The 20,287-nt window shown below is 38.9% G+C and overlaps 1 protein-coding gene across 5 annotated transcripts in view; it reads left to right on the plus strand.

The window, feature by feature from the left end:
- Window positions 1-254: 254 nt before the first annotated feature.
- Window positions 255-20,287, plus strand: part of garnl3 (GTPase activating Rap/RanGAP domain like 3) — a 50,257-nt gene continuing 30,224 nt past the window's right edge. For 2 of the 5 annotated variants that reach the window (XM_072454574.1, XM_072454575.1), the window contains exons 1-2: window positions 255-644; window positions 16,300-16,369. In XM_072454574.1, coding sequence (XP_072310675.1) covers window positions 547-644; window positions 16,300-16,369 — 168 coding nt within the window. In that variant the 5' untranslated portion in view covers window positions 255-546. Of the gene's footprint in view, window positions 645-10,029; window positions 10,268-16,299; window positions 16,370-20,287 lie in introns of those variants that run through there. The other 3 variants (XM_072454569.1, XM_072454572.1, XM_072454573.1) reach the window with 2 other exon arrangements.

A 20,287-nucleotide genomic window follows, 5' to 3' on the forward strand; every position in this document is an offset into this window, starting at 1 on the left:
AGTGACATTCTGAACATACCCGGCTCGACACACGTGACCGTCTGGTGACTCACAACTCCACCTAGCGGTGCGCAGTGAGGCTGCAGCAGACGATGGGAGCGGGGTAAATACGGTGCTGATGGTCATTTACAGTATAAAGCCACAGTCAGTGTTGACTTGAACCTGTTTTCCGTGTCTTGCTCCATCCTTCTCTCCCATTGGCTCCATGAAGTAGCAGCGTGTCGTCGGTGAGGCAGAAGGAGCAGCGTGTGCTCCGTGCCGGACAGGAGCCTCCTCCTCCACAGTCCGATCAGGTTGTCAACTGCAGCAGCAACATCCCGCTCATGGAGACCTATGTAAACCTGGCAACATGCACTTTTAAATATCAACACCGCGCCTTTGCTTTGTAGGGCAAGATCAAGTTAACTTTCTATGCTCGGCTGAGCGTTAAAGGATTTTTCTTCCCCGTTTTGCTCCGTCTTTTTATCCGCTAGACTTTCCTAAAGGGGATTTTTCTCTCTGGAAAATACCGTTCCCTAGAGGATTTACTTGCTTGCTGTTGCACCCATGAATTCAGATAAAAATGCGTACATCGGCAGAGACAAAGGCATCATGCGGAAGAGAGCCCTGCTCCTTCGGAAAGGCTGCAGCTTCGAGATTACCAGGTAAATGCTCTGACCACAAGGGAAGCCGGTTTAGACCGGGACAGAGGCGAGTGGGTCACAATGGCCATCCCGTTCACCCTGCACCCTCATGCCCAGTTTAGCCCGATAAATGAGCTCTGGGTGAAGAGGGCAAAGTCTCCAGTCTGTGGCTCATCCCGTGTGGAACAGGGATGCCCTGAACACGTAGGACACTATTCTAGTCACTGCTGCAGAGGTTCACTTCGTTTTGGAGCTCTGCATAATTAGACAAAGTCATTTTGGCCTTTCACACTAAATCACAATGCCTACTTTTATTCAGACATATATTTAGTGTTTCTTAATGATGTTTAATGATTTTATTTTAGTATAATGTTTTTATTTGAATGTTTTTAGAGACTAAAGGTTGCAGATCTGTGCTGACATCTGACTGAAGTGTGTAGCCTCTTTGTGTTAGTCTTTGGAAGATATGAGCAGTTCCTACAGGCCTATGATATAAAACCGCTTATGTCCACTTATATAGATCCATTTGCATCAACCACTTCAACTGAATGAACCTGACTTTGCAAGGAAAGGTAAAACACAGAGTAGGGCACACGAAAGAAACAAAACTGACCATTCCTTTATAAATAAACTCTCCATTAATGGCCATCAAATTAGAGACTTCAGTCTAGGGCATCAGACTCATGTGACTTAAGAAGAAGTCACAGAAGACTGTATCACTGTATATGAGCGGCTGAGGACTTATTGTGTCTCAGAAAGTAGACTTACTGTACTCAGTAATTAGAAGTCATTTTTGTGTGATTATTGTATTGTTTTACGAGGCTCTCTTTGCATTATCTCCTCACTCCCACCTTCAGCTGAATCATAATTGGAGACAGGTCTTGAGATTTATTCCAGTGCAAACATACTCATAATACGCCTCTTTGTGTCTGATAAATACATTGTTTACCTGCGAGTATTGTTTAAGGTGTGCAGTGAAACCTGAGGTGACATTTGCCCCTGTGCGCATCAACAATCACTGTCTAATGAAGCGTCTCTCATAATTAGCATGATTGGAGCACTGAGTGGACTATGTTCCCTTTGTGGCGGCGGCAGAGTGGCAGACTTCTCATTGTGGGCAGCTTGGCACTAGACAGTGGCAGTTTCAGGGGCAATCAATCAGTGCACAACCTGGAGTGCCACTGTGTAATGAAATGGGTGTCATGGGTGGGCAGTTCTTGTAATGGATGAAAGTGTTACAAGTTCTGAGTTAACACTTTTTCCATGTGTCCTCTTTGGAAATATCTGCTGTTTTTGTCTGCGATACTCAGTCTTCTGGCCAGTGCAGATTGGGTCAACACAAAGCCCTATCTGCAAGTTTAATCCGAGTGCTCCATGATTGCTTTAATTATTAGAAGCGAACAGCATACAACCTACAGTATGTGACGTGCCTTTTCGTACCGCTAATCTGTTAGGAGTTTGTTTTTTCTGACACTAATGCTTATCTAGAAGTGGATTTCCAGTTGTCTAATCCGACAGCAGGTAGCGACAGTGTGTGAGTGGCAGGTGAAAGCTAAAGTCAAATAGACAGCTGGAAGTCATTATTGGGCAGTTTCCATTCGGTGGTTGCGGGGCTGCAGGTACTTTTGTGCAATTGGCCAGAAAACTGTATTTCCAAGAGTATTTGCAGCATTAGTCAATAGCTGTAATAATAAAATAATAACACAATAAGAGTAGCAAAAGTGGTATTAACAAGTGTTCTAATAATAGATGATAGTGGAAAAGAAGTTGTGATTATAATATTATTTTTATGACAATGAATAACAATTGCTTTGGTGGAAGAATAAGTATCGGTGACAAGTAGTAGCTGTAGCATTACTGTAATAGCAGTGTTTTGTACATGTAAGCGTTGTTTCACCTCTGCAATTGATCACACTGCCAAGTACCGTAGGTGTGTACATTTATGACGCAGAGCCCATATGCCCAGGAATGACAAAGCGTTACAAAGCACACGTCTGTTATTTCTGTCAGGAAATAAATCAAATGGACACTCACAATTAGCCACAATGAATGGCGACCCATTCTTGTCCCTCTTCATTATTTACACGAGCAGCTGAGCCTTTTGAGAGCCCTGGATGTCTTTTTAGGGATCAAGCCTAACTAATTGTGCAGAGCTAAAATAGTTTTCATACTCAGGAGGGAATGGAAATCCTTCTGTTATCTGTGACCAATAACGAGCTGTACAGCATTACAGATCGAGAAGACCTAAAACTGTGCCAAGGGGGATACATGATGTGCTTGGAAAATGTTAGCTGGTCAAAGACAGTTTGAAGTTTTCTGATAAAATGTTATCAAAGAAACCGAAGTGTCTCTTTAATATAGTTGGAGATATATATTCAAACGGTCTAAGATGGTCATTGTAATCTGTAAAAGGATTTGAGGACATTTTGATTCAAGTCCAATTAACTCCACAGCCCAACTGGATAGAGCTGAACCGTTTAGCTTTTAAGTGTTTTTGCTTATTTTATACTGACTTTTAATACTGGTAGGTAAAGAGACTCATTTGGGCTGCTGGTATCATGGTCAGCACACACAAATACTGCTAAATAAGATTGAACTTTTATAGGATATAACAGCGAAAAGTGGCATTGGGCCCCCCTCCACTATAGTTTATTTGAATATTTTGGTCTTTCATTCTTTTTCCCACAGTTTCTGCCTTGAAAAGGTCATTACAGTGCACGCACTTTGAAATGCTATCAATGTCTTCATTAACTCCCCACAATGTTTAGTGACTACAATTGCCAGGGGTTGTGTTGCAGCTTGCTCCTTGTCAGATTGGCACACATCTGCCTCTAGAAATAATTGTGTTTGAATTGTGCTTTTATAATGTCTGGTCAGAAAGTAAGACATGTGAAGTGTCCAAAAGACAAATCAGAACAAAACATACATATTTATGGTTTTGGGTTTGGTGGTTTCCTTGTGAGGTTTTCACTGTAGGATTCAAAGTAGGATTTAAATCAAAAGCATATGGTGCTTATGGCAACATGTTTTTTCAGAATGTCTGTATTTCAGTTCAAGTAAAAGTCTAGTGTATTTCATAATAAATTCAGTGCCGTCAGACCAATTGTTTCGTTTCCCTGTGTCGGTCATAAAACCCCTGTGGGAATGAACTGATGAATCTGCTGACGTAGGAAACATTCACTCTTCATAGCTTTGTTTGCAGATGAGCAACAGTTCAATAATAATGATTATTTTTATTGCATTGATGTAAGACAATCTTTTTGGTTACCCACATGTAACTGCATAAAACTGCTCAGGTCTGCTGTCATAGCGCCAGACAGTCCTCTATGAACTGATAAACATTGGACTATAATAACTCCCATATGTGGCTGCATAGCTCAGTACAAATAGAGTTTGTCCGTGTGCACAATGCAATGGACCAGGCTCATTTAAACAGGAAAATGGACTCAAATTACAAGAAGAAAGTGCAAAAAAAAATCCTTCAGTTGATTACAGACCTATGTAAACTTTTACTCTTGGACATCTGCTTCCATTTAGGGCTTTAACACACACACATTAAATGCACTGTGCACACTCCAGGAAGTTCAGAGGCTGTAAAAACATTTTCCATTATAGTTGGATGGACATGGCCCAGAAAAAGACCAAGCTAAACCTTATATAGCCTTCAGACTTTAACTCAAGTGCTCTAAGATCCGAGCTCTCTTCCTTTGTGGATGACTATAGCAACTGATATGTTCCAGAAACGATTATGCAAATTAAAATTGCAATGTACATGTGTGCAGTTCAGCAGAGTTTTACTACAGTGGACTGGCCCACGAGACAGAGCTGAGGTATGGAAATATTTATGTAATTCAAAATGATCTCAGAAGGAATTGAGAGACTGAAATGGAGATAGAGAGATGGTAAATAATAATGTTTCACCTGTGATTGATCTAGTGTTTATTTGATAAGAACATATACAGCAAACATGATAAAAGTAATTCAACCAATTTACCACAAGATTATTTTATAAACTATTGTTTCTGTGGTGACATTGCAATTCAAGTTCTTACCACAAGAGGGCACACCTTTCCTGTATAAAAACCACCTGAGTGACAATAAGGGACGTTTTGACTGTTGGCCAATAGCTGCCTCCTATTTTATGTCATTGTTTTCAAATGATTTTAATCTGGCTTTAGTATTTGTGCACACATAAACATATTCACTCACAAGTGGAGAGACACTAAGCTTTGAATGTTATAACACTGTGCTTTTAAATGTAAACTCTGGTTTTATTTGTTTTATGATTTGTGTTCTGTCATATTGTTTTTCAGTGTTTCACAAATAGGTCTCGATCTCAATGGTTCTCACTTGGTTGAATATAGGTAAATAAATAAATTAACAAAAAAATACTCTAGAAATAACGTTAATTCTTATATTTGCCTGTGCGCTTGAGCAAAATAAACAGGATTGTCAGTTTCTCCTTTTGAATAGATCTAAATAGTGATATGTGTGATATAAAGAAGAGAGAAGCACCACATGGACAGACAAGGACTGTAAAATCTCCTCACAATGGTCCATCTCCAGCCTGATCCCCGCAGACAAAAGGTTAATTAACGTGATCACATTTAATGAGAGTGCCACCATCTATTGCTGCAGCGTGATGATGTATGGACACTACAAAAGGCTGCATTTTCATTGTATGAATAAAGCTAATAAACATGATAAAATGGTTTGCAAATTTCATTAGCCCATACTGTTATCCTCGCAGGGACAGGGACAACAAAAGCTGGATACAAAAACAATTGAAAGTTCTTGTTTTGAATCATTTTACCTGCATTTTGTTGCCCTGGATTCTTCCTTTCTTATTAAGAATAATCCAGTTTAGTTTGTCAAATCGAGACTGAAACCAGTATCGAAACTAGATACTCATTTGAGCAAGTATTGAAAAAAAAGAGTAATAATTGCATAAACAGGACACAATTGGACCCTCCCTAACAGTTTTAGAATACTCTTGAGCTTTGTCAAAACTAGTTAAAGACAACATAAAGAAAGTACTTTTATTTTGATTTATCATTGTGGTATCATTATCTGTATCAAACGTTTTCCTTTGTATCAAAATTGAGTGTTAATTACCTATACAGTTATGGAAAAAGAAGAATTTAAACCAAAAATAATTGAGAGAATATGGACATTTTATGCAATTTGTTTTACAACGTCAATAGCGATCAAACAGTAGCCTTATGTACCTCACTCTGATGTTTCTAATGTTTAAGAAACATCAGAGTCAGTGATCCAGCACACTCAAATGTTTATATTAGTTAAACAAACTGGATTGTTGGTTTGAGTGCTCCAGTGTAGTTCAGGATATTAGAAAGTGTTACGATCTTTTTCTGGTGTTGATAAGTGATTGCATTTTTAAATTAAACTGTACATTTGGCCATCTGACCACAAAGGCTGGTGGTCAGACCTGCTTCAGTGATGATGGCAGCTATCCGCAGATATGGAACCGTAGCTCAAAGGGATTAACTCACTGTTGATCTAATCGATGTGCAAATTCTCAAGGTGCTGAAGCTCAAGTGGTCTTCTGCACACACCTGTAAACCCACAAACACTAAAGCTCACGCCTACACAAGTTAATACCCGGGTCTTTAAAGGTTCTGAGGCTCCATGGGATCCACTTCTGACGGAGACTCTCACAAACTCACCATTATTTTTGCATAGATGTTAAAACAGAGGTGGAAAGTTTAAGTAACTAATTACAATTACTTGTGTTACTGTAAATGAGTACTTGTTTCAGTAGATATTTAAACATGTACTTGTAATTGAGTAAAATTGTAGCATGTAATTGTAATCAGTTTCATTTAAAAACCATGTGAGTGCTGACTACAGCTCGAGTCTTTTTTCAGAGAGCAACAAGCGACCAAGCCTTGGAAAACGAGCAAACTCAGTCCCCCATAAATAAATAAGCAATTAGTTAAACGTTGTGGGTCGCAGCTAAACAAGTACTAATGAGATGTGCATATTTTCAACAGCATATTTTTAATTATAACGGCTTTGTTAACATCTGTTAAAATCCTGGAATTCGGCCATTACTGAGTCTTTTATCATGAAACAGACCTGAAAAAGGCTGAAACTCTCTTATGGTGTAAAAGTGCAGGTCGGTAGCAAGCCAAAAGAAATAAATAAACTGACAACTGTCAAAATTTGCAAGCAACAAATCTGAAGTCCCTATAAAGAAGTGGTGCATTTGCTTCTTTTCACCTACAAACTCTCAAAATAACATCACCTGCTCTGATTTGACAACAAAACAAAACAAAACAAAAAGTGAATTTAATTTACTTTAAATAATTGAATTAGTGCAGAATAATGGTCCAAAATTGCATTTAAAAGTAACAAGTCCTAGTAGTGTTTTATTTTGGCAGCATTAATTGTACTTATAATTGAGTACATTGTTATGATTATGTAACTGTACTTTTACTTGAGTAGAAATTAGTATTAATTTCATTCATTGAAATTCTCCCTCAATATTTTTTTGTCTGCTGCTGTTTCAAAAGATATTTAAAGCGCATTCACTCCTTTTCTCACACCTCTCATTGACTATAATGGGCATCATCACAAATTTGGCGAACAAGAGGCCTTCCCCATTGGACTTCCTGTTACAAAGGGCGTCATGTAAAGGGAGGTTGGGTGTGGTGGTCAAATAGTAACTGGGCTCATACTACTAGCCTGGGGTGCAAAGCAGTGAGTCAGGTTCTCCTGTATCGTTTCCTTGTTTTTGGATTTGAACGCTAATGTTACAGAAAGAAGGTATCACGTTTTGTCCTTAATATAGTGTCTATTCTAGGTCGTAGAAAAAGCTTCAGTTGTAGTCATCTGGACTCAGTTAGAAAAAATAGACGTTTCGACATCCAAGAGTCATTGTCAATAAAAGAATTTAGATCGAGAACTCCGATATTTATACTGTTCTGTGGTAAGACCCGCCCATTGGGAGGAGCCTTCCTGAAGTAGAAAGAGTTGTTTGTTTCAACAGAAACTCCCCCCTTGTATCTACCGAGCTAGCCTATTCAGAATCTTAATGGGCTATTAGAATCCTCTTTGTCTTTGTGAGACCCTGGCTCAACCACCCTGAGTACCTGATTAGCATCTAAATGCCCTGGTCCTGGTCCTCTACCTTTCCAGGGGTTCAGTATACCATTATAGATACCAGGTAGATTGAATCTTAGCCCTCCATTCCTGTTTAAAGGGTTAGGGTGTCTTTCTTTTTTAACAAAAATAGCTTCCTTAACTCCTCTTTCAAACCATCTTTTCTCCCTGCTTAAAACCTTCACCTCACCGTCTTCAAACGAGTGATTAGAGGCTTCAAGATGGAGATGCACGGCGCTCTGTGGTCCTGAACTTGTATTTCTTCTGTGCTGATAGAGCCTCTTGTGTAGAGGCTGTTTAGTCTCACCTATGTAACGTTCTTTACAGCTTTCTTCACTGCATTGGATCGAATAAACTACATTGCTCTGTTTTTGAGTCGGCAACTTGTCCTTAGGGTGAACCAGTAGACAGGCCATACACATAAGGGATAGAAACACCCTTCCTTCTCTGTTCAGTTTCCCTTTTGAGCTCGGTAGATACAAGGGGGGAGTTTCTGTTGAAACAAACAACTCTTTCTACTTCAGGAAGGCTCCGCCCAATGGGCGGGACTTACCACAGAACAGTATAAATATCGGAGTTCTCGATCTAAATTCTTTTATTGACAATGACTCTTGGATGAGAGTCGAAACGTCTATTTTTTCAAACTGAGTCCAGATGACTACAACTGAAGCTTTTTCTACTATGGAACACACCTGGACGAATGAGGGATTACACCGACTCTATTCTAGGTCAAAACTATGACAAAAAACAGGTTAAAAATAGAACTAAACAATTGCTTTACTAGTTCTAAACAAGGTCAAACCCAAAAAAGGACAACATATTATGAATAAATTGACATTATCTTTTGGCAAATATTTGAGCTAGACGAATCCGCGCAGATGCATTTTGTTTTGTATTTATTATATATTTTTTTGCAATTGAATTCTATTGTTACACAAATAAGGTGTCACTTTTTGCCCATGACATAGTGTTTATGTCATTTTTTCTGCTCCAGCTGTACTTTCGAGTGTGTTTTTTGCTATAAATAACAAACATATTGCGTTTATAGTGTGGTAGTACAGTGTGGTGGTGTGACAGGCCGGTGTGGGGGGAAGCTGCTGATTAAAAATTGATGAGCGGTTGAGTGCTGTGGAGCTTAAGCCTGGCATTCCTGCACTCTTTCATGCTGTGTGTGTGTGTGTGTTGTGTGTGTGTGTGTGTGTGTGTGTGTGTGTGTGTGTGTGTGTGTGTGTGTGTGTGTGTGCAGGCTATTGTCAGGGTATCAGATTTACCTGAGCTCATGTTTCATCTGCCGGTCTCGAGTTCCTATGGAGGGCCTTAAAATGATCTTGACGTCTCTGGAAAAACAATTCTCACGCTCAGTCTGCCGTGTTTGCTTACACATCTTTATTACACACTTGTTACTGGGGTTGTCAAAAAAATAGCAAAAAACCCTGATAGTAATCGATCATTTGAAACTGGATATTCATTCAAACAAGTGTGGATAATGAAACAGGAATCACATCGGTGGGACAAAAATGTACATTTTCTGCATCGTTTTGGTCTTTAGTCTTGATCTATGTCAGGATAAGACCAGGCTTGAAGAAAGTAAGCTAGACGCGTTTCCCTGAGTACAGAAATAGAGCTGGATTTGAGATATTATTACGATGACATCACCATCTTGGTCCCCTTGACAGAAAAGATCGACTTTTAAGACCTTTGAGGATAGTGGAAAATACCAAATGCAAAAAGGGGACAGAGAAGCAGTAAAGAGCAGACAATGGGGAAAGGCACAGCGAAAAGGAATGACCTCATCCGGACATAAAGCTGCCGCAAAGATGGGATTGTTGGGCCCCAGAGAGAACACAAGTGTGATTGATTAGCAGACTAATACACTGATGTGTTTCTTATAGAAACCTGCTGAAACGAAGTCTGATTGGCATTAAGAGATTAATCAAATACCATTTAAATATTCATTCCTCTTATTGTAATTGCCAGGGCAAAAGAGTCACAGAATCCACAAAGAATAACGTCTTGTGATGTACTCCCCCCAGCAGAGACCTGGTCCTGACATCAGTGTCGCTGGAAGCTACAGTTCCTCTGCGGGATGATGTAACAGCTGTGCTTTTCACGTCCCTCTAAAGAGAAGAATAACCTGCGCGGGAAAGTGCCCGTTAGACTGGAGGCTGTTCCGTCTAATTGTGCTGTATTGAAATGCAGTATTGACACGGGGTCGTGGGTGCGCGCGCACACACACGCAGTGGGAGCACAGACCGACACAAGTCCTCAATGGCACAGAGCCGCGCGCAAGACAAACAGTAGAAGAGAGAGAGAGAGCGGAATGGATCTGATCAGCGGCGGTTGTCGAGACTTTTCGCTGCAGTGATGTCTCGGAGCTCATAGCAAGAAGTGAGCGGACATCCAGGAGCGGAGAGTGGGATCAGACACCGGCTTGTTGTTTGCAGTGGTCGCTCGGTGTCGCATGGGGACATGACCAGTGTGGATCCAGCGTCCAACAAACTGTTGAGTTTCAACCAGCGGTAATTACGTGTTTTCTCCTCAATTACAGCTGCTTCGGCTCTGTTTTCTCATCTGTTGCATGTTGAGCGCGCCACCACTGCCTTGCAGCTTTTTGCGCAACAAATATTAGCTCACCTGCCCTAAAGCGAGCCTCAAGCGCTATTGCAGGTATTTACGTATTCCTTTAGTTTGATGCTGCACTTAACAATGCTGCATTGTCGTTGTGTGTCATCTGCAAGTCCATGGCCAAGTCCCGCACTTCAACCATCAGCCTAGATTCATTAGATATATATTCACAAGTTTATTTTCTCTGTGGGATTTGTAATAAAGATGTTTTTTTTTTCTCTTCTCAAGGGACATTGATCATGGACAAAGCTGCATAATTAATGTAGCTTCAGCTGAACAGTGCTCTGATAAAGTGGCCTGTATGTGTGGAATAATCAGGCTGCAGCAGTATACTTGGAAAGGTTAGCCACTCCATGGCAGTTGATTAGAGGCAGGGACACATAGGAGTAATGTCAATGTCACTAATACCTCTGCTCACTTTTGCATGTGTTGACCCCCAAATATGATGGAAGATGGAAAAGTGACGTGAAGTAAAAGGACCAGGGCATAAGTTCCACTCTGCTGCACATGTATCTGAGGTGTCAGCTCACTTGTACACCCATTAAAGTGGCCTCAGGTAACAGATATTTGACTGAGAAACCTAATAAAAGTTATTCAGCACCTTCATTTACCTATTCATCTTAACAAACCTCTGGCCTGAAGTGTATTTGCTTTAAACTCACAAACTAATATTTAATCGGTGAGCAGAGCTAATTGAATTAGTCAACTGCTGTGGGCAGTGGAGCTTGATTGTTTAAGCTCTGTCAAATATCACATATTTTGCTTTCCCGCAAGTAAATACATTTTTATTTAATAACATTCAATTTAAAGGTCTGTTAAAATTCTCAGTTTTTAATAACTCTGATGTTTGTATACTTTTCAGATGTACACAAATCTGAAATGTCTGATTTTATATATATTATTGTCTTCACAATACTAACATTTCAAACTTGATGTTGATACTAAGGAAACTGCACATCACTCTATATGAATTTCATTACCAACATGATAATGAAAAAGAATAATAATAAGACAAAATAATGTAATTTTTAACACAAAATAATAGTTTATTACCATCAGATCTTGGTTCTTATTTTGCCTTGCGAATGATGTTTTGCAGTATCAGTATTCAAATTGAGTTGTGTGTTCAAATGAGTATCTGGTTTTGATAGACTAGTCAAATAGACTATTTGACTAGTCTTAGTATCAATTAGTATCTGGGTATCAATACTTTTGACAGCCCAAATATGTATACATTGGACAACATGGTGATAAATCGAATCTTGATATAATTTCTGTGAAAATCTGCTTTTTGGTCAAATCACCACATCATGAGCTACTAGTTTTGTTTTGAAGATTTTGCAGTTCTGTGGTAAAACAAAGACACTTTTCCCTGCTGACTCCTCCTCAGAAGTGCCCTGAGTGAATGACAGGTGGATGTAACCAACTGCAATGAAGTGTGAACGTTCAGAAGAAGCAGATGACTTGAGTAGGTAAAAACCCAAATCGTGATCTGGCTCCAAGAAAATATAAACTCTTTGACGTATGGGCAGTCACTTCCATATTTCAAAAGATTTCTAGTGGATAAACTGCATTGGAGACAGATGCCTTAAGTTTGGATGAATCATGAAGTGTCCAGTGGCCTGTGTTTTTGTAAATGGACTTATATATGGATATATATTATTCCTATATATTCTCTAGATGCTTTCATTACAATCCTAACCTGAGGTGGGTGGAATGATGTCACCTGATCGTATGCTTCCAGCGTGTAAGCGGCTGTGCTCTGAGGTGTAAGTTTCAGACCGAGGCAGAATGAGAAACGGAGAAACCCAAAGGTGAAATACCCATGTTGTGTCATATGCAGTTAAGAGTATGAGGAGAGTGAAGAAGCACTGATGGATGCTTCCTGTAGCACTTCCATTTAAAAGGCCCACTATGGTTGAGTATACTGTATTATGCATTAACTGTGCGGCCATTTGCTCCCCGGTACAGTCTATGTCACACACACACACACACACACACACAGTAGGGATGTCAAGATTATTCAGTGAATCAATAATCATGAATATTCAGGTCACAATATAATGGCAAGAACCAAAAAAACAATAATTGGGACAATTTTAGAAGCAAAATTATGTATTTTCAGTAAAACATATAGCCCAAAAATCGACCTAAAAGTAAAAAAAAACTTGTTTATTATTGTTTATTATTAGCTGTTTTTGTCACATAACTTTATTTTGTCTTTCAGAAAGTTAAATTTGGTAATGCCGGTCACAAACTTGATAAATAGTAACATGGGAATGAAAGAAAATCCCTGTTGTTTAGTGACAGTCTCAGTAATCATGAATATACGTTAAATTGAGACGTTTTTTTCTCACAATAATAGTAACACAAACATTTTATATCATGACATCGCTAACACGCACGCACAGACACACACACACACACACACACACACACAGAGACACACAAACACACACACACACACACACACAAATAGAAAATATACATTATTAAAAACTATTATCAACTCACAATGTAAATTCTTTGCTGTGTTGTCTATTAATGATCCTGAGACAGAGTTTTGACGATACAATACCATGTTATTTTGGTTATTGTTACAGCTTCCTCTTTTATTCTTCTTGTAGCAGTTTTAATGTACTTGGAAAATCAGTTGTAAAACAAATGTTTTCCTGTAAAGCCCAAGTGTAATAGCAGCAAGACCTAAAATAAGTCATCACGTACAGCGCTATAAATGTACACAGTTACCAGTGGTGGAGGAAGTACTCTTTTTCTTTTTGTTACTTGAGTAAAACTGCAGATGCAGGAGCAAAAAAAATACTCAAGTAAAAGTAAAAGTGCCACATTATACAATCTATTTTAGTCAAAGTTTATTTTTTTTAAATTATGAGAACTATTGAAGCATCAAATTGTTATTTTGATAAAACAAATATGTTGATTTTTGATCATTATAGGCAACTTTCCAGGTTATTTTCTCTATATACTGGTGGTGAGTTTTTGTTGGGAACTTAAAAAATGCAGGCAAGATGTGTTCATATACCTTAAGAAATATATATATATATATATATATATATATATATATATATATATATATATATATATATATATATACTTTTTCAGTCCAATTGAAATGTAGTAGAGTAGAAAGTACAGATACCAGCTCTGAAATGTTGTGAGGTAAAAGTAAAATGTATCTACTGCTGCAAAATGCCCTGAAGTAAAAAAACAGATACCTCAACATTTTACTTAAGTACAATACTTTTACTTTTATGTTCATTACTTTCCACCACTGACAAGTACCAAAATACAAACTACTGTCAAACTATTCCAATCATGGTAAAGAAGAGAAGTTCAAACATGTTAAGTCTAAGGGGAAATGCTTTTGAGCCACATATACTGTGCAATTAGCTTTTATTTTCTCCTTGTGAAAACATTAGTGTAGGAGCCATTTGGACTGCCCTTCATGTGCACCTCCAGCCCCTATGGGGCGCTGTTGGGTGTGGAAACTCCAGGTGTAAAGAGGGCAGGAAATATGCCTCTGCACCTTCCAACCCCTGGTGCCTATGATTTATGACTATTGTCTAATGTAATGTGTCTAACTAGTGTCTATTGTAGTTCTATGTGTTACTGTGGTAAAGGTGAGCCAAATAAATTCATTTTAACTATTTCACTGGACTGTTTTTTTGATGCTTTGGAAGAAACTCGTGCTTAAAGACTTCTCTGCACCTTCAACCAGAAGTGGCTGTTTTGATATACATATCAAACTAGACTCTACAATTAGTTTGGCATTAATTAAACAACTTAATGGAAAAAGTATTCTTCCTGTGACATAAACAGCCAACACTTAAGGTTTAATCTTTTGTAGTAGAAATATAAAATGTATATGTGCTTTAGCCTTTGCTGTTTCAAGAGACCATAAGACACTTAAAGGTGCAGTGCGAAACTTTTCTGCTGGAGGCTCAGCACCTGCTTATCCCCTTGGAGATATTATTGTTTTGTCTCGAACGTTTGATCTTAATTAAATCTATCAGTTTTTTACTGTGCCAAAAATAGTTACTGTGTGTGCTACATCATCTGCTTGTCTCCATGGAGATAGATTAATTAAATGGCATACTGTGGCACATTCCATGTAATAACAATGGAGACATGCATATGGCGGACCCTCCACCATAAAGATACATTTGGCACATTTAGATAACATGTTGATTCCCTGTTTGGTTGCAAGAAAGCAGAATTTGAACCTAATGTAATTTTATAAATTAATGCAACTATAAGGGCAAAAAATAATAATTGTGTGTTTGCAGGTAGGTTGGTCGGATTTTATTTATTTTTAAATCCTAAGGTTTTGCAGCAGTTTTCTTTTCTCAGAAGTGAGCGCTTCGCATTGAAGTGGCCTTATTGTTATATTGAATAAAATAATTCTCTACATCTATACTAGTCCAACCACAGGAAAAGAGCCATTAGCTCTGTTGTTGTCTGCGCGACGCGGACCACAGTGTGGACCCGCTGTTGCCCTGCGCGCATATTCAATGAGCTACTCGTCCCAAAAAGTTTTCCAACGCACCATTGCTTGTAATTGCCCAGCCGCACTTTGGAGTCTCGTTGACCAAATGGATCACTTGCTAATAGACATTTCCAGCTGTAGTTGTAGTGGCAAACGAACCCGTGACAGGCTTTGCAGTGTCTGCGTTGCACAATTTTTCTTATTGTCACTACATGATGTGAGCACTTTTCGATCGTCACGCAAAATATCTTCACCGCTGCTGCCCCAGGCGTGCCTGCCGCCACTGCACAGGCACTAGATCATACACTCCTAACTGATTCTGACTTCCGTGAATTAGGAGTGTATGATCTATTGCCGACCCAGCCGCTTTAGGTAAAACTGAACCTACCAAAAGTGCAGCGATTTCCATATCTTACGATCCCCACAGATGATTCTTTTCAACCCGTTAATATGCGATAAAATGTTTAAATTCAGGTCGGTGGGATTACCGGAAACACTTTTTTTTTTTTGGCCTAACAAAACTGACTGAAATAAATCACCCCAATCAAATAAAATTATGTTTTTTTATACATGCAATATATTCTCCTGGCTATAGGTAACGACAGATTTCATGTAATTATTCTGTAAAAGGTTGTCCTGAACAGGAGATCTAAATTGCTCTGACACAAAGCCATTCTTGAAATGTCTCGAATGTTGTTTTGTATTTAATTGGTTCAAGTCATTAGTCGTCTTTCTTGTGGTAGACTAATTGTGTTGCCAGATATATATTAAAGAAAATTAACCAGAAATAAATTAGGAGTCACCCCTGGTAAAACATGTAATATAGGCCGTACAACTGTAATTGATATGTTTGTCACACTCAAATAGTGATGTCAAACAACAACAGCATCATGCAAATCATAATATCACAAATAATGACTGAATGCTTTTGGTTAAAAAAAAGCTAAAGAAAACAGCAATTTAGCAAATTTGAGTCTGATGTCAGTATCTTTGGTGATGAAAAAGTAACATTAAATCTTTAGGCCTGGCTTATTCATACATCTAATGGTTTCTTGGATGTGGAAAGCTTACTGTTGAATGTAGGAGTTCAGCTGAAGATATTGAAAGTCGTGTTGCAATATTAGGAGATGTGATTGATTCCCAGAGTGTCAGACTCGTCCAGCAGTCAGCTCTCTGAGCCAAGTTTCATCTATCACTGCGACTTAATCCAATCAGGGCAAGCCTCCCGATCAGAGCTGGGCTTGGTCACTGCTGCGTCCCACTCGCCCTGCCAAACTCTGCAGAATAACAGGCAAAAGGAATAAATGTGGAAAATGATAAACACAATCATAATAGGTGGCTCGTGTACATAGCTGTCACACAAGTTGAGCCTGTGCGTGACGTTGTTGTGGTCATGTGTGTCACTATGCATTTCTTTTGCAGTTCTGCGTCTGAGGACTTGGGCTGCAGGCGTGGAGACTTCAGCAGGAAACACTATGGTTCTGTGGAGCTGGTGAGTACTATCTATGAAGTAACTTTTCTTTCCTTTTGTGTAACATGGAGGCAGAAGCAGCTTATCTAAAAACCAGTATCATGAGTTGAATCATGCTCTCTTACGCTGTTGTGTCTTGTATCAATGGGATTTGTCAATGTTGGAGAAGCCGTATTCCATTTGCCATGACTGGCATTTATCCTGGCTACAGTGTGTCTGTGTTTGCAACAATCACCGGTGCTTGTTGTCCTTTTAAAAATTAGAGAGAAAAAAAACACAGTTAAAGTTCTGCTCTTAAACTGCTCCAGCATATCCATAATAATAATCACAGTCAGAGCTGAGCATTAATATCCAAGCCAACAAAAATGTGTTAAAACATGTCTTTAAATGTATTAGCGGAGGTTTATTTTTCAGACAAATGTGAAATGTCTGTGAAATCAATCACAGAAATGCAAAAATACCAACCAATACCCTTTTCATTTTATTTTTTTGTAGCTTTTTTGTCTATAAAAGATAGAATTGATATTAACATTTTGCACACCTTCAAAAGAACATTCAAAATATTCTAATTGTTGATATGTATGTCCCACCTCTAATAGCAACCACAGGGCTTTGTGAGTTTGAATCCTGACTCCGGCAGTTTACTGCATGTCCTCCCCTCTCTCATCCCCCCTTTTCACACTCTCCTGTCTAATAAACCCTACGGGGAACAACAACAAAAAATATGCCTAAACTTTTGATGAAATGAGTGTCCATGTTGTTATGACACCTGCATCTGAATATTTTTCAACCTTTCTCAACAAACAGCTTCTTGATTGTGTAAAGCTATAATTTATAGTATAAATACACCAAATAAAGTCAAAATAGAAAATCATAAAAACCTATCATGCACACAATATATGATATGCAATATACTATTTGTAGGAAAGAACACAAAACAACAATGACAAAAAAGAAAACATTAGACTAAACATCAATTTCTGTCATCAACGCACGTGATATTCAGTTAAAAGGTCAGACCACATGCACTTGAAATGCGTGAGATGTGACTTGATGACAGAAATGTTTGCTTTGCTGTCATTGTTGTTTTGTACATTTGTTTTCTCTACTCTATATTGTCCATATAAATAAATAAATGTATTCATAATTCAACCAAAGGAAGATGGTTGATAAGGTTAGGGAAATTTGACCTCTGCCTTTGACCCATCCTTCAATGCTGTCAGGGCATCTCCTCAGGAGCAGTGCATCAGTGCAGCTCCCGGGGACCATCTCCTGTTTTTTGTGCTAGGTTTGGTTAGGACTACCTTAGCCTAGTACATGTTGTTTTGGGTTGAAGGGGGAAACCAGAGCACCCGGAGGAAACTATCTCAGTCACGGGGAGAAACATGCAAACGCCACACAGAAAGGCACAGAGTTGAACCCGCGGCCTTGTGGCGAGCCACTTTGGCACCATGCCCGCAGTATATTGGCATGTGATCTGTATTTAAAGTGCATAATATGACGGGTTAGACAACTATACAGTTCACTAAAACATAGTAAACATTCTTATATTTAAAGAGGTGAAACCACTGTTACCTAGCAACCATAAACAAGATGATTACACATGATTGTGTCTGAAAATTGTGCCAGTTGCCTGTAAATTGTCCCTGAATTTGTGATGAAATGACGCTTTTTGATGACATAGACAGAGTGATTCAGTAGCTCTACTTCCTGTCATTTCCAAATGTAATTTAAAAAATGTTTACAAAATGCAACTTGGAGTAAAACTATGATAAAAATGTACCACAGAGACTAAACATCACACCAAAGTGGTAAATAGAAAAAAGTGAGAACCTGTCACCTTTAATGACAAACCCAACTTTATCTCCATGATGGCCCTCTCGGCCTTGTTGACGTCGCAGGAGGAGCGCAGAGGAGCTTGTGACTCACAAAAGACTGGGCGTGGCTGTGAAGGTCCCCTGCCCGCCGCTTGCTCTCCTCGTGCTGCTTCTGCCACTGCTGCTGCTGCTGCTTGTGTGTCTTTGTGGGCGATTACTAAGCTGTTGAGTCATGTTGCTTTGGGGAAGGGAGTGTGTGTTAGTCCGCACATCTCGATAGCTCACAGAAACAGGAAGTCCTAGGCCGCTCTGTCTCTCTCCCTGCCAATTGACTTCCTACCAGACACGCGTTGAAGACCAGATTATGAGTGCTATAGGACAGGTGTGTGTCTGATTAGCCCGGCAGAGGAAACCACATGTTGTCTATCGGTTTGAGCAGACACAATAATGTTGGATGTTAAATGTTAAACGCACCCGAATATTCATTGGATTGGGCAAAGCTTTAAGACTCATTTGGAATATATTTCTTGCATTTGAAGAAAACTATTTCATTCTTTCTTCAAACATGGAAAGAAATATAAAAATGCATGTCTAAAAATGTATCTAAGAGTTGCTCTTTACAGATAAATGAGTGATTTATAATGTGAGGAAGGTCTGCGGATACCAGTTTGTAACCTTTGTACATCTTCTTGCAGTATTATGACAGAGAAAATAAAAGCGCTGGTCAAAAGAGGACTGTGACAATCATTCGTAGCTTCGAAGCATTTTTCCAGCACTTCAGTCAGTTTGCGTTGATTAGTTGCATTTTGTTTTAATTGATGCCATTATTTTGGAACAAATTGAGAGGTTTGAAGATTGGAAAAAAACAATCAATGAACATAGCACACAGTTTGTAATAGGGTTTTTATTACTCGAACATGCTCAATTAAATCAGTGTTTGTTGTAGGTGCACACTAAAACCTGGTAAATGGTAAATGGTCACATTTATACAGCGCTTTTCTACCATCAAGGCGCTCAAAGCACTTTACATCAAGGAAGCACTCATCCTTTCACACACACACACACACACACTCACACCCACATCGACACGCAGGGTTATTCGCATGTGGGTTAAGTGTCTGTTCAAAGGACACAACTGCAGTATACACCTGAGGCAGCTGCGATCGAACCACCAACCATTGAGCCAGTGGATCTGACCGTTCTACCGAGGAGGTTAAACCAGGCCCATAGTCACAGCAAGAGCGAAAAAACAAAATATAATGTTTAATTTAGCATCCATATACTTCTGCTGACACTGCAGACTATTTTTCAAGTCAGTCTGGGAAGTTTGAACTTGCCAGCCAGATTCAATTTGTATAGCATTCTGTGATATGAAGGGTAAAAGCTTTTCTCGCTGTATTTATAAATGTTTATTTTTACTCAGCAACTTAATGTCTGTCCTTCAAAACCATCACTTGTTGTTATGCTCAGTTTGTTGAATTAAACCCAATTTTCAGTGCAAATAGATTGACAACTTTCTGTTTGTCAAAACCCAGATACTAATTGATTGTAAAACTAGTATTGAAATGCTACATTGAACATGTATTGATAAAAAACAAAACAAAGAAAATACATAAATAGGAAGAAAAAAAATCTACTTTTTAAAAAATTTAACATCGTCTTGGTTTATTTCAGAACTTTTATATCAATTGAAATACCGTTATTGTAATGCATTTTGAAATATTAGGTTTTTATGATTTAAATCAGTACTGAGTATTGAGCCTTTCACCAGGCAAAATTTAGCATTTAGTACAAGTTTGTGCTGTTTATATGACATTATATGACACAAAATACTTACAATACAGAAAGTGGCATGAATCTGGTTGTCAGTCTCACACGGTGGTGGTGCAGTAGACGGCTTCACTCGCACCTGCCCACCAGTGTTACTGTCACGGCCCTGGAGGCTTTTCACTGACTGTCACGTTGCATTTATTCTCACACTCAGCATGTGCACATCTCACGACACCACTGTGCACTGTCCCCAGCACTGTTCACTCACTACCAGGACGATGACACATCAAATGAGGCCAAAGTGAGTTTTTTATGGCATACAATATATATGTGATTGTAGGCCAAGTCACAA

Source organism: Eucyclogobius newberryi, unplaced genomic scaffold (assembly GCF_026437365.1).
Source record: "Eucyclogobius newberryi isolate DKJ021-1_F unplaced genomic scaffold, fEucNew1.0.hap1 SCAF_2, whole genome shotgun sequence".
Lineage (NCBI taxonomy): Eukaryota > Metazoa > Chordata > Actinopteri > Gobiiformes > Gobiidae > Eucyclogobius > Eucyclogobius newberryi.